The sequence below is a fragment of the Rhinoderma darwinii genome, chromosome 5, assembly GCF_050947455.1.
Source record: "Rhinoderma darwinii isolate aRhiDar2 chromosome 5, aRhiDar2.hap1, whole genome shotgun sequence".
NCBI classification, from domain to species: Eukaryota; Metazoa; Chordata; class Amphibia; order Anura; family Rhinodermatidae; genus Rhinoderma; species Rhinoderma darwinii.
The window spans coordinates 207882832-207895036 of NC_134691.1; the positions used below are offsets into that span (position 1 = coordinate 207882832).

The window sequence follows — 12205 nt, forward strand, 5'->3', positions numbered from 1 at the left end:
AATGGTGACTGAAACGGAAGCTGTGGTTTCAGTTTCACTTTCCGTTGCGGGGTTCACCCGACGGAAACCTCCGATGGAACCCCGCAACGGAAAGCAAACAGTGATGTGAATAAGCCCTAACACCACCCATTCACTGCACATACACACCCAGTTTAACCCACACAGTATCATGCTGCCATAGTGCCTCTCCACAATGAAATGCCCCTATAAAGCCCCCCAAACACAGTATAATGTCCCATAGTGGCTTCCACACAGTATAATTTCTCCACAGTTTCCCCCACACAATATAATGCCCCCATAGCTGCCCCCCACACAGTGTAATGCTCCCATGGTGTACTCTACACAGTATAATGCCCCACAGTGCCTCCCACACAGTATAATGCACCCATAGCTGCCCCCATACTGTGTAATGCCCCTATAGCAGTTCCTATACAGTATAATTCCCCATAGCTGCACCAATACAGCATAATACCCCCATAGCTGCTCCCACACAGTATAATGCCCCATAGTGCCCCCACACCGTATAAAACCCCCTTAGCTGCCCTCACACAGTATATTGCCCCCATAGTGCCTAATAAATAAAAATAAAAAATAAATACTTAATTAACCTCGTTCCCACGATGAGTGGAGGAGATCCCTCTGTTCCTCCGGTCTGTGTTATGAGTGGCTCGGCACAGACAGGCGCAATGAAATCACTGCATCACACCTGTCTGTGCCGAGCCGATCACGGCCAGCAAAACATAATGAATGGGGGAGCAGGAAGCTGTCGGCTCTGTGCTTCACCATTAGATTCAACTGTATCTGTATCCTAAGGACACAGATACAGTTGAAAGCGGGATATGCCACCAGCCACCTGGGACAGCGGGACACCACCCGAAGTCTGGGACTGTATGCCTGCAATATGTTGCCCTTACCTAGGACAGCATATTCAGCTGACAGATCCGCTTTAAGGGGTTAAGAAAACAGAACTCATACACCACAAGATATTTTACTTTATGATTTAAAAATAATTTGTACAAAAATGTATGTTGATGATGGATTCTTTAGGAAAAACAAAATAAAACCTGCATCACTGGGTGAACCCAGCGTTATGTTTAAAATAAGTTAATTTACAAGAAAGCAAGTTACAGTGTCTTTTTAAATACTACTTTTAACGGCATGTTTTATTTCAGGTACTATATAACGTGTTCGATTCTTTTGTTGCCATTGGTGGTGAACATGTTACTGGTGTGGATTGTGTCAAAGGTGTAGGTATGTATATTCATATATATAAACTCTTGCTACTTTCATTAATATTAATGCAATCATTTTCTTTATGATCCAGGGGTACATGACAGTCGATAACAATAATAGTTACCTTTCATTTTTTGGCTTTGTGGATGGAAATGGGATTTGGACCTTATAAATTATGAAAATAAATGAGCACAGAATTTTGGACCTATTTAGATTAACATTCACTGAACATTCACTTTAACCCTTTCAGGACCAGACTAGTTTTTATTTTTATGTTGTTTTTTTTTTCCTCCCTGCCTTCAAAAAGTCATAATCTTTTTTATTTTTTCGTTGACACAGCCATATGAGGTCTTAATTTTTACGGGACAAATTGTACTTTCTAATTGCACTATTTAATATTATGTGTGATGTACTGGGAAGCTGAAAAAAAAACAGTATTCAATGTACGGTGAAAATGACACATTACCTTTATTATGCGGGTCAGTACGATCACGGTGATACCAAATTGAAATAATTTTTGTTATGTTTTAGTACCTTTAACAAAATGTAAATGTTTGAAAAAAAAAAATAATAATTTTGCACCGCCATATTGTGACACCCGTAACTTTTTTATTAATATCATTGTGTATAGCGCTGTATAAGGCGCTTTTTAGTAAGGGGAAAGATGTAGGTTTTATTGATACCATTTTGGGGAATATCTGGCATTTCGATCACTTTTTCTTTCAATTTTTTTGGGGTTGAAGTGGCAAAAAAACAGTGATTTGGTCATTTTGATCTTTTTTTCCCGCTACGGCGTTCACCGTATTGGATAAATATTTTTATATTTTTATAGTTCACCAATTTTTAGACATGGGGATACCTGATTTGTTAATGTTTATTTTTTTATAATTTTTTTCTATTTGTGATCTGGGGAAATGGGGGTGATTTGAATTTTTATATATACAGTATATATATATTTTTTTCTAATACTTTAAAAAAAAAAAAAATTCGCATTTTTTTGTTACTTTTTTTTAGCCCCCCTAGGGTACTTCATTAGATCGCTTATTCAATATACCTCAATATCACAGTATTGCAATCTATGGCAAAATCAGTACATTGCTATTGAGACCTGTTATTAGCAATATTACTATAGCAGGGCTGGGGTCACTCACAAGGCTCCCAGCTGCTATAGGAATACACCAGCTCCCGAAGTGAAAGGAGCAGTAAAACCCCCTCAGATTCCGGTGGTCACATCTGACTCCGGCATCTGAGGGGTTAAATGCTGGCGATCAGAGCTGTTTCTGATTCCAAGCGTTGCCGCTGGGTCCCTTCTGTGTAACAGAAGCCAGAAGCTTCTGAGCTGGCGCCATATTTAAAAACTCTTTCCTGAAATCAATGTACAGATTAGCGGGAAAGGGGTAAAGTGTAGCTAAATGTTTGACATACTTCTGACATGTCATAGTAACATGTCAGAAGTTTGGATTGGTGGGGGTCCGAGCACTGAGACCCCCACCAATTGCTAGAACGAAGCAGCTCAAGTGCTCATGTGAGCGCTCAGCCGCTTCGTGTCTGTTCGGCTTTTTCCTGAAATAAATGTATCGGAGTATGGGCTCAATACAAATAGACAGTCTTAGAAAGTCAATAGAAATTCTTCTCTCCATACAGGATTTTCTCACTGAAATTAGGAAAGTTAATCTAATATAATTTTTATTTTCTGACCAAAGAATATGCTGCAGTGTGTGGAAGTATCAAAACTGATTTTAAGAGAAAATGGAGTAGTTGCTGCTTTGATTTTTCCAAAAGGCCTCTGAAAAATAAAAGGATAAATATGATTTGTTGCCATTAACAACAACTCCAACTTTGCACCTGTTTTGACACAGCTTAGTAGAGTAATCTCTGCCATCATGTTTTAACCAGTTCAGGACCGGGCTATTTTGATCCTTCAGGACCAGACACCGTTTAGTCTTTTTTTAGCACTCGTTAGTTAAATAACTCGGCAATAACTTTTTTTATTTCTTGGGCTAGCGACGTGATTTTTGCATTGTTTTTTCCGTAGACAATTCAGGTTTCTTTTTTTTATACATCCTTTTTGCTATTTTAGAATTTTTAGGCTTAAAGTTTGAAAATAATACTAAAAAAATAAGTATTTTACATTTTAGCTATTTTTTTTCTCGTAATAACATACACTACCGTTCAAAAGTTTAGGGTCACTTAGAAATTTCCTTATTTTTTTAAAGAAAAGCACAGTTTTTTTCAATGAAGATAACATTAAATGAATCAGAAATACACTCTATACATTGTTAATGTGCTAAATGACTATTCTAGCTGCAAACATCTGGTTTTTAATGCAATATCTACATACAGTGAAGGAAATAAGTATTTGATCCCTTGCTGATTTTGTAAGTTTGCCCACTGTCAAAGTCATGAACAGTCTAGAATTTTTAGGCTAGGTTAATTTTACCAGTGAGAGATAGATTATATAAAAAAAAATAAAAAAAATAACATAGTCAAAATTATATATATTTATTTGCATTGTGCACAGAGAAATACGTATTTGATCCCCTACCAACCATTAAGAGTTCAGCCTCCTCCAGACCAGTTACACGCTCCAAATCAACTTGGTGCCTGCATTTAAGACAGCTGTCTTAAATGGTCACCTGTATAAAAGACTCCTGTCCACAGACTCAATTAATCAGTCTGACTCTAACCTCTACAACATGGACAAGACCAAAGAGCTTTCTAAGGATGTCAGGGACAAGATCATAGACCTGCACAAGGCTGGAATGGGCTACAAAACCATAAGTAAGACGCTGGGTGAGAAGGAGACAACTGTTGGTACAATAGTAAGAAAATGGAAGACATACAAAATGACTGTCAATCGACATCGATCTGGAGCTTCATGCAAAATCTCACCTCGTGGGGTATCCTTGGTCCTGAGGAAGGTGAGAGCTCAGCCAAAAACTACACGGGGGGAACTTGTTAATGATCTCAAGGCAGCTGGGACCACAGTCACCAAGAAAACCATTGGTAACACATTACGCCGTAATGGATTAAAATCCTGCAGTGCCCGCAAGGTCCCCCTGCTCAAGAAGGCACATGTACAGGCCCGTCTGAAGTTTGCAAATGAACATCTGGATGATTCTGAGAGTGATTGGGAGAAGGTGCTGTGGTCAGATGAGACTAAAATTGAGCTCTTTGGCATTAACTCAACTCGCCGTGTTTGGAGGAAGAGAAATGCTGCCTATGACCCAAAGAACACCGTCCCCACTGTCAAGCATGGAGGTGGAAACATTATGTTTTGGGGGTGTTTCTCTGCTAAGGGCACAGGACTATTTCAACGCATCAATGGGAGAATGGATGGAGCCATGTACCGTCAAATCCTGAGTGACAACCTCCTTCCCTCCACCAGGACATTAAAAATGGCTCGTGGCTGGGTCTTCCAGCACGACAATAACCCGAAACATACAGCCAAGGCAACAAAGGAGTGGCTCAAAAATAAGCACATTAAGGTCATGGAGTGGCCTAGCCAGTCTCCAGAGCTTAATCCCATCGAAAACTTATGGAGGTAGCTGAAGATCCGAGTTGCCAAGCGACAGCCTCGAAATCTTAATGATTTACAGATGATCTGCAAAGAGGAGTGCGCCAAAATTCCATCTAACATGTGTGCAAACCTCATCATCAACTAGAAAAAATGACTACTGTTCTTTTTTTTTTTTTATATAATCTATCTCTCACTGGTAAAATTAACCTAGCCTAAAAATTCTAGACTGTTCATGTCTTTGACAGTGGGCAAACTTACAAAATCAGCAAGGGATCAAATACTTATTTCCTTCACTGTAGGTGTATAGAAGCCCATTTCCAGCAACCAGCACTCCAGTGTTCTAATGGTACATTGAGTTTGCTAACGGTGTTAGAAGGCTAATTGATGATTAGAAAACACTTGAAAACCCTTGTGCAATTATGTTAGCACCGCTGTAAACAGTTTTGCTGTTTAGAGGTGCTAGTGCTATAAAACAGACCTCCCTTTGAGCTAGTTGAGAATCTGGGGCATTACATTTGTGATTTCGATTAAACTCTCAAAATGGCTAGAAAAAGAGAGCTTTCATGTGAAACTCGACAGTCTATTCTTGTTGTTAGAAATGAAGGCTATTCCATGCGAGAAATTGACAAGAAACTGAAGATTTCCTACAACGTTGTGTACTACTCCCTTCAGAGGACAGCACACGCAGGCTCTACACGCAGTAGAAAGAGAAGTGGGAGGCCCCACTGCACAACTGAGCAACAAGACAAGTACATTAGAGTCTCTAGTTTGAGAAATAGACGCCACACAGGTCCTCAACTGGCAGCTTCATTAAATAGTACCCTGCAAAACGCCAATGTCAACTTCTACAGTGAAGAGGCGACTCCGGGATGCTAGCCTTCAGGGCAGAGTGGCAAAGAAAAAGCCATATCTGAGACTGGCTAATAAAAGGAAAAGATTAATATGGGCAAAAGCACACAGACATTGGACAGAGGAAGATTGGAAAAAAGTGTTATGGACAGACGAATCGAAGTTTGAGGTGTTTGGATCACACAGAAGAACATTTGTGAGACGCAGAACAACTGAAAAGATGCTGCAAGAGTGCCTGACGCCATCTGTCAAGCATGGTGGAGGTAATGTGATGGTCTGGGGTTGCTTTAGTGCTGGTAAAGTGGGAGATTTGTACAAGGTAAAAGGGATTTTGAATAAGGAAGGCTATCACTCCATTTTGCAATGCCATGCCATACCCTGTGGACAGCGCTTGATTGGAGCCAATTTCATCCTACAACAGGACAATGACCCAAAGCACACCTCCAAATTATGCAAGAACTATTTAGGGAAGAAGCAGGCAGCTGGTATTCTATCTGTAATGGAGTGGCCAGTGCAGTCACCAGATCTCAACCCCATAGAGCTGTTGTGGGAGCAGCTTGACCATATGGTACGCAAAAAGTGCCCATCAAGCCAATCCAACTTGTGGGAGGGGCTTCTGGAAGCATTGGGTGAAATTTCTCCCGATTACCTAAGCAAATTAACAGCTAGAATGCCAAAGGTCTGCAATGCTGTAATTGCTGCAAATGGAGCATTCTTTGACGAAAGCAAAGTTTGAAGGAGAAAATTATTATTTGAAATAAAAATCATTATTTCTAACCTTGTCAATGTCTTGACTATATTTTCTAGTCATTTTGCAACTCATTTGATAAATATAAGTGTGAGTTTTCATGGAAAACACAAAATTGTCTGGGTGACCCCAAACTTTTGAATGGTAGTGTAGTTTTACCCTAAAATAGACCTTTTATTTGTGATTGTCATTGTTTGCTGTAAATTTTAATATATTACATGTATATTTTATGGTAATTGCCTCAGGGCTAGCGTTACGACAATGATTGGCGGGGGGGAAAAGTTTTTTTGGGGTGGGTATTTTATGTGTATTATTATTACATTTTTTTTGCACTTTACTTTACTTTTATTTTTTTATTATTATGGTCTGTCCCTCAAAGACATTTGGGGGACTATGTTTTTTATCTTTCTTCTTTTACACCTTGTTTTTCCACTGTAACTGGGGCTGCACATCAGTCCCAGTTACAGGGGATATCAGCCCTCCCATAGTGACTATTAGGGCTGTGCTGGGTCTAGTAAGAACCAGCAGCAGTCTGCCACAAACGGCATCCCGGCTGTCATGTGACCAGTCTCTGCCGCTGCCTCTTTTCATATACACAGCGCTCATTGAGTAAGTGTAGAAGAGATCAGAGAAGATAGAAGCAGCAAGGAGACCTGACATTCAGCTGCCCGATCGCTCGGGCAGCAAGCTAAAACCTGCGCCGTAAATAGTCTATGGTGCGGGTTTTAAGGACCCTGACCGCTGTCCGTAAATACACAGCCAGCGGTCGGGAACTGGTTAAAGCAAATCTGTCACCATACTACGCTGCCCCGTTTAATGGCAGCATTGTATTCTTTGTTAGGTGCTATTAGCTAAATAGCATAATATCGTTTTGTGCTATTTGGGTTAATAGAATATCAGACAAACAGGGCAGCGTACCATGATAACAGATCCAAATGAAAGATGGGTTCTTTTTTTTAAATTTTCCATGTTACTATTGCAGCTTTCGCACTAGCCATTGAGGTCTAAATAGGCTGACACTCACTTCCTGTTCTGTAGCGGTCAGCATTTCCATATTCAGTTTTCTTCTTGTCACAAGCACTATTAGGCCATGTTCACATCACATTTTCTGCCTAGGTTTAGTGTGTATGCGAGGCAAGCTCCTGACATACATGCCATAAATGTGCATAGGGCTCCATTATCAGACAGAGGCCAAAAGAGCCCGGTTTCAACTATATCTGCGTCCTCAGGATGCAGATACACTTGAATCCAAAGGTGGAGCAGAGAGCGGTTTGCTGCTGCAGTGACGTAATCGCGTCTGTCTGCACCGAGCCACACAAAGCAAAGACCAGAGGAGCAGAGTGATCTCTACCACTTGTCATGGGAACGCGGTTAAGTAAGTATTTATTTTATTATTTTTAGGAGGCACAATAGGGCATTGTACTATGTGGAGCACAAAAGGTGCATTTTGCTGTGGGGCGGAACTATGGGGGCATTATCCATTTTGTGGGGCACTATAGGGAATTATACTGTGGAGAGGTACTATGGGGGCATTACACTGTTTGGGGAGGCACAATAAGGGCATTATAATGTGAGAGGCACTATGGGGGCATTATAATGTGTATAGGACATTATACTGTTGGTGTGGGTGCATAATGTGGGCATTATACTGTGTGAGGGGCACTATAGGGGAATTATACTGTGGGGAGACACTATGGGGGCATTATACTGTTGAAAGGAATTATGGGGGCATTGTATTGTGTGTGGAGGCACTATGGATTACACTGTTTGTAGGAGGCACTATGGGACCATTATACTGTGGGTGGGCACTATCGGCGCATGATACCGTGTATGGGGGCACTATGGCAGTATTATACTATGTGTTTGGGGCACTATGGGGGAATTATACTGTGGGGAAGCACTTTGAAGGTAGGATGCTGTATGAGTACATTATGGGGGCATAATTCAGTGTGGGGGCACTACTGGTATATGATACTGTGTGGGGGCTCTGTGGAGGCATGATACTGTGTGAGGGCACAAAGGGAACTGGGTGTGTATGGACAGGGATTGGACGGGTAAAAGGCATAACTAAATGTAAAAAAAATTGCTGCAGCACACTTCAAGCGATGGAAGAATTGTCCCTCTTTACAATACTTGAAAGTTAGTTGGTATGGTTAAACGGAAACGGAAAATGTGATGTGAACATCACCTTACAATAAAAGGTATCACCTTATTATAAAGATGGAGGCACACAACACAGGACCACACCATTGACAATAGGTGATGGGGACAGCTCACCTCTTCCTTCTCCCTGCACATATCACAGAGTATGCCAGTGGAGAACACTATCCATTAGAAGTAAATATCTTGTTTTCTGACTGGTTTTTTTTATGTCCATGTGCCTGCTGTAAAAATTATCTCTGAACTGCTGTTCACAGTTCATCACAGAAGTTCAGGCAAGATGGCTGCCCACATAAAAAATGTAGATCCGAAAAAAAAAATATTGGGCTTATTTACTATGCTTTCTGATATTTAGACATCATAAACTTTGACCAGACAGTCAGAAGATGTATCACAAATATCAAAGTGGTGCATGCTGTATGATAAATTTGCTAGTCATGTTAGACCAACTTGTGGTTGGCTTAGTTCATGCTAGTTTTTGCACCAAAATGTTGGCGCACACCGGTGCATTTTAAACCAAGCCCCCTGTCCACTAGGCTATGCCCCTTCTCCGGTAGGTCATGCCCTCTTATCCAGCAATGCGCAAAAAGTGCCTAAAACTGTTAAAGATGTGATGCATTGCATGTTCACCAGAATTCTGGCGCATATTGAATAATAAGTCTACCATAATACGTTTCGGTATCTAATTAGTAAAAAAAAGTACATTCCCTTTAGGTGTGGCAGCAGACATGTGTCAATTAGTGTTTCTGGGAAAGACAAAATACAGTGGGGGAATTTTTTTTAAACTGGTGCAAAGTAAAAGTGCCATTCTACTACTACTACTACTACTACTACTACTACTACTCCATTCTTGCTTTGCACCGGTTTTGATTAATTTCCCCCATTGTCTTTTTTTTAAATACTGCAATTGTTACATACAGTATATACATATATTCTTACATTCTTCCAATCATATGATCCGTCCGTGCAGCGGTTCGCCTCCACACACCTCTTGCTGTCATTCCCGTTCGTTGTTGTTCTCTCATCCTCTGGCACACAAAACGTGGAACAGTGCCAACATCTCAGCCTAGGCACGTAGCGATCTGCCAGAGTGATAAACCAAGGTCTCCCAGTTCAAGGATTCGGTCCCTATCAATTTGCGACAAGTGTCAATAACTGGCACGTCAACGAACAGGAGGGATCTCACAATCATCCCACACCACTTGATCCGATTTTTGAGATTTCATGTGGCTAAAAAACGTTACTTTCAATTTGGCTTTTATGCCCCTCCCACATGCTTGAAAATTTTGATGATTTGCAGATCTTACCTACACCTGCTACTTCCTCAATTTGCATAACCTTACGGCTTGCCCTTCTTGGTGTTGCAATTTCAATGTTGAGGAGTGTATACAGTACTATGCAAAAGTTTTAGACAGTTGTGGAAAAATTCTGCAAAGTAAGAATGCTTTCAAATATAGAAGTGTTAATAGTTTTTTTTAATTAATTAACAAAATACAAAGTCAATAAACACAGTGAAAATCTAAATCAAATCAATATATGGTGTGACCACCCTTTGCCTTCAAAACAGCATCAATTCTTCTAGGTAAACTTGCACACAGTTTTTTAACAGGTTCCCGACCGCTGGCCGTATTTATACGGCCAGCGGTCAGGGTCTTTGAAGTCCGCCGTATAGACTATTTACGGCGGCACTTCAGAGACTGTGCACGCACGATCGCGTGCACACAGCTTTATGCCCTGGCTGTTGCTAACAGCCATTGGCCCCTGAACATGTGATCGCTGTGACAACCAACCACAGCGATCACATGCATTTCTGCATAGAAAACAGTGTGCACGCGATCGCGTGCACACAGCCCTGTGCCCACGCTGTTACCAACAGCTCTGGGCACTGGGCAGAGTATCAGGGACCAATCTGATGGTCCCTGAACATGTGGTCGCTGTGAAAACACAGCGACCACATTTGTTTTATTTTGACTTTTCTGCCAGTAAATCTCCTGCCTCTTTTCTTCTCCTCAAACATTGTTTCAGTTTGAGGAGAAGAAGAGACTCGGGAGAATTGCTGCCAGAAGATTACAGTTACACAAAAAATACAGTTACACTCTAAAACATTCTCTGTATAGATAGATTTCTATCTATCTATACAATCTATCTATCCATCTATCTTTTTTTCTATATATCTACCTTTCTATCTTTTATTCTATTAGAATAGGCAGGTAGGGAGTATATAATTATATATATATCCACATATATATAATATATATAGCAATAGCGGTTTATTTTTTTGTTAGCGGTAGTGTAGATATATATAGCAGTTAGTTTGTGTGTTTTATAAAAAAAATAAAAAAATTTGTTTAGTTAGTGTTAGTTACGTTATGGCGAGGAAGTTGTTTAGCGCCGAGGAGGCATACGCCATGCTGTGGTCTGAGTCGGAGACCGCATCAGAGATGGCGTCCGAGATGGAACCTGTTTTAGGTAGTGATGATGACAGCGTCACTTCAGGTTCATCTTCAGGGGACGTTGTCCCTGATGCAGTTGAAACTGCAGAACATGAAAGCGCAGGGCCAAGTAGCGCTGTAGCACGGGACAGCCTGGTCCCTCCAGTCCAGGCTCTTGTATGGGCACTTGCCCCATCTTTTGGGCCTAGAATCCACGGATTTACTGGCACTCCTGGCATAACCGTGGACAATACAAATTTTGTCCAAATGGATTACTTCCATTTATTTATAACGGACGACATCCTAAATCAGATTGTCCACGAAACAAATTTATATGCCACTCAATATATAAGGCAGAAACCTTCATCCACCCATGCCAGAGATTGGACGCCCACCAATTTGCTGGAATTAAAAAAAATTTGGGGGCTCACCCTAAATATGGGTATTGTCAAAAAGCCCTCCATTAGGTCTTACTGGTCAACAAGACCCGCCCAAGCCACCCCAGTATATTCTGCAGTAATGCCCAGGTCTCGTTATGAGACAATAATGAGGTTCCTCCACTTCAATGACAACGCACAGGCCCCCCCAAGTACCGATGCAAACCGGGATCGGTTGTTCAAAATAAGACCGCTAATAAATTCCCTGAATAATTTATTTCTGCAACTCTACACCCCTGAGCAGAATGTAAGTGTGGACGAATCCCTCCTCAACTTTCATGGCAGACTTAGCTTTCGCCAATATCTACCTTCCAAAAGGGCAAGATATGGCGTTAAACTCTACAAATTGTGTGAAAGCGGGTCAGGATATACCACCGCCTTCAGGATTTATGAAGGGCGGGACCGCACAATAAATGTTCCTGGATGCCCCCCTGATCTTTCCACCAGCAGCAAAATTGTGTGGGAGATAATGCAGCCTCTGCTTCACAAGGGGTACCACCTGTACTGCGACAATTTTTATTCCAGTGTGCCCCTGTTTAGGCATTTGCATGCTGCAAGGACTGGGGCATGTGGTACCATGCGCAAAAACAGAATTGGTTTTCCAGAGCAATTAGTGGGGAAGCGCATGGTAAAGGGAGACTCCTGTGCTTATGCATCTGAGGAATTGCTGGCGGTCAAGTTCAGGGATCGCAAAGACGTGTATGTGCTAAGCACGATTCATACCGCAGGAACAGTGGCAGTGAGGGTAAGAGGGGCAACATCGGACAAGCACAAACCAGTGAGCGTGTCCGAATATAACAAGTACATGGGGGGGGGGGGTGGATTT

The 12205-nt window shown here is 41.4% G+C and overlaps 1 protein-coding gene across 1 annotated transcript in view; it reads left to right on the top strand.

Annotated features, from left to right (window-relative positions):
• The window catches only part of SLC9A3 (solute carrier family 9 member A3), a 220115-nt gene that overhangs the window by 81295 nt on the left and 126615 nt on the right, over window positions 1-12205 (top strand). The window contains exon 4 of the mRNA XM_075826897.1: window positions 1173-1251. Within this exon, the coding sequence (XP_075683012.1) occupies window positions 1173-1251 (79 nt within the window). The remainder of the gene's footprint in view (window positions 1-1172; window positions 1252-12205) is intronic.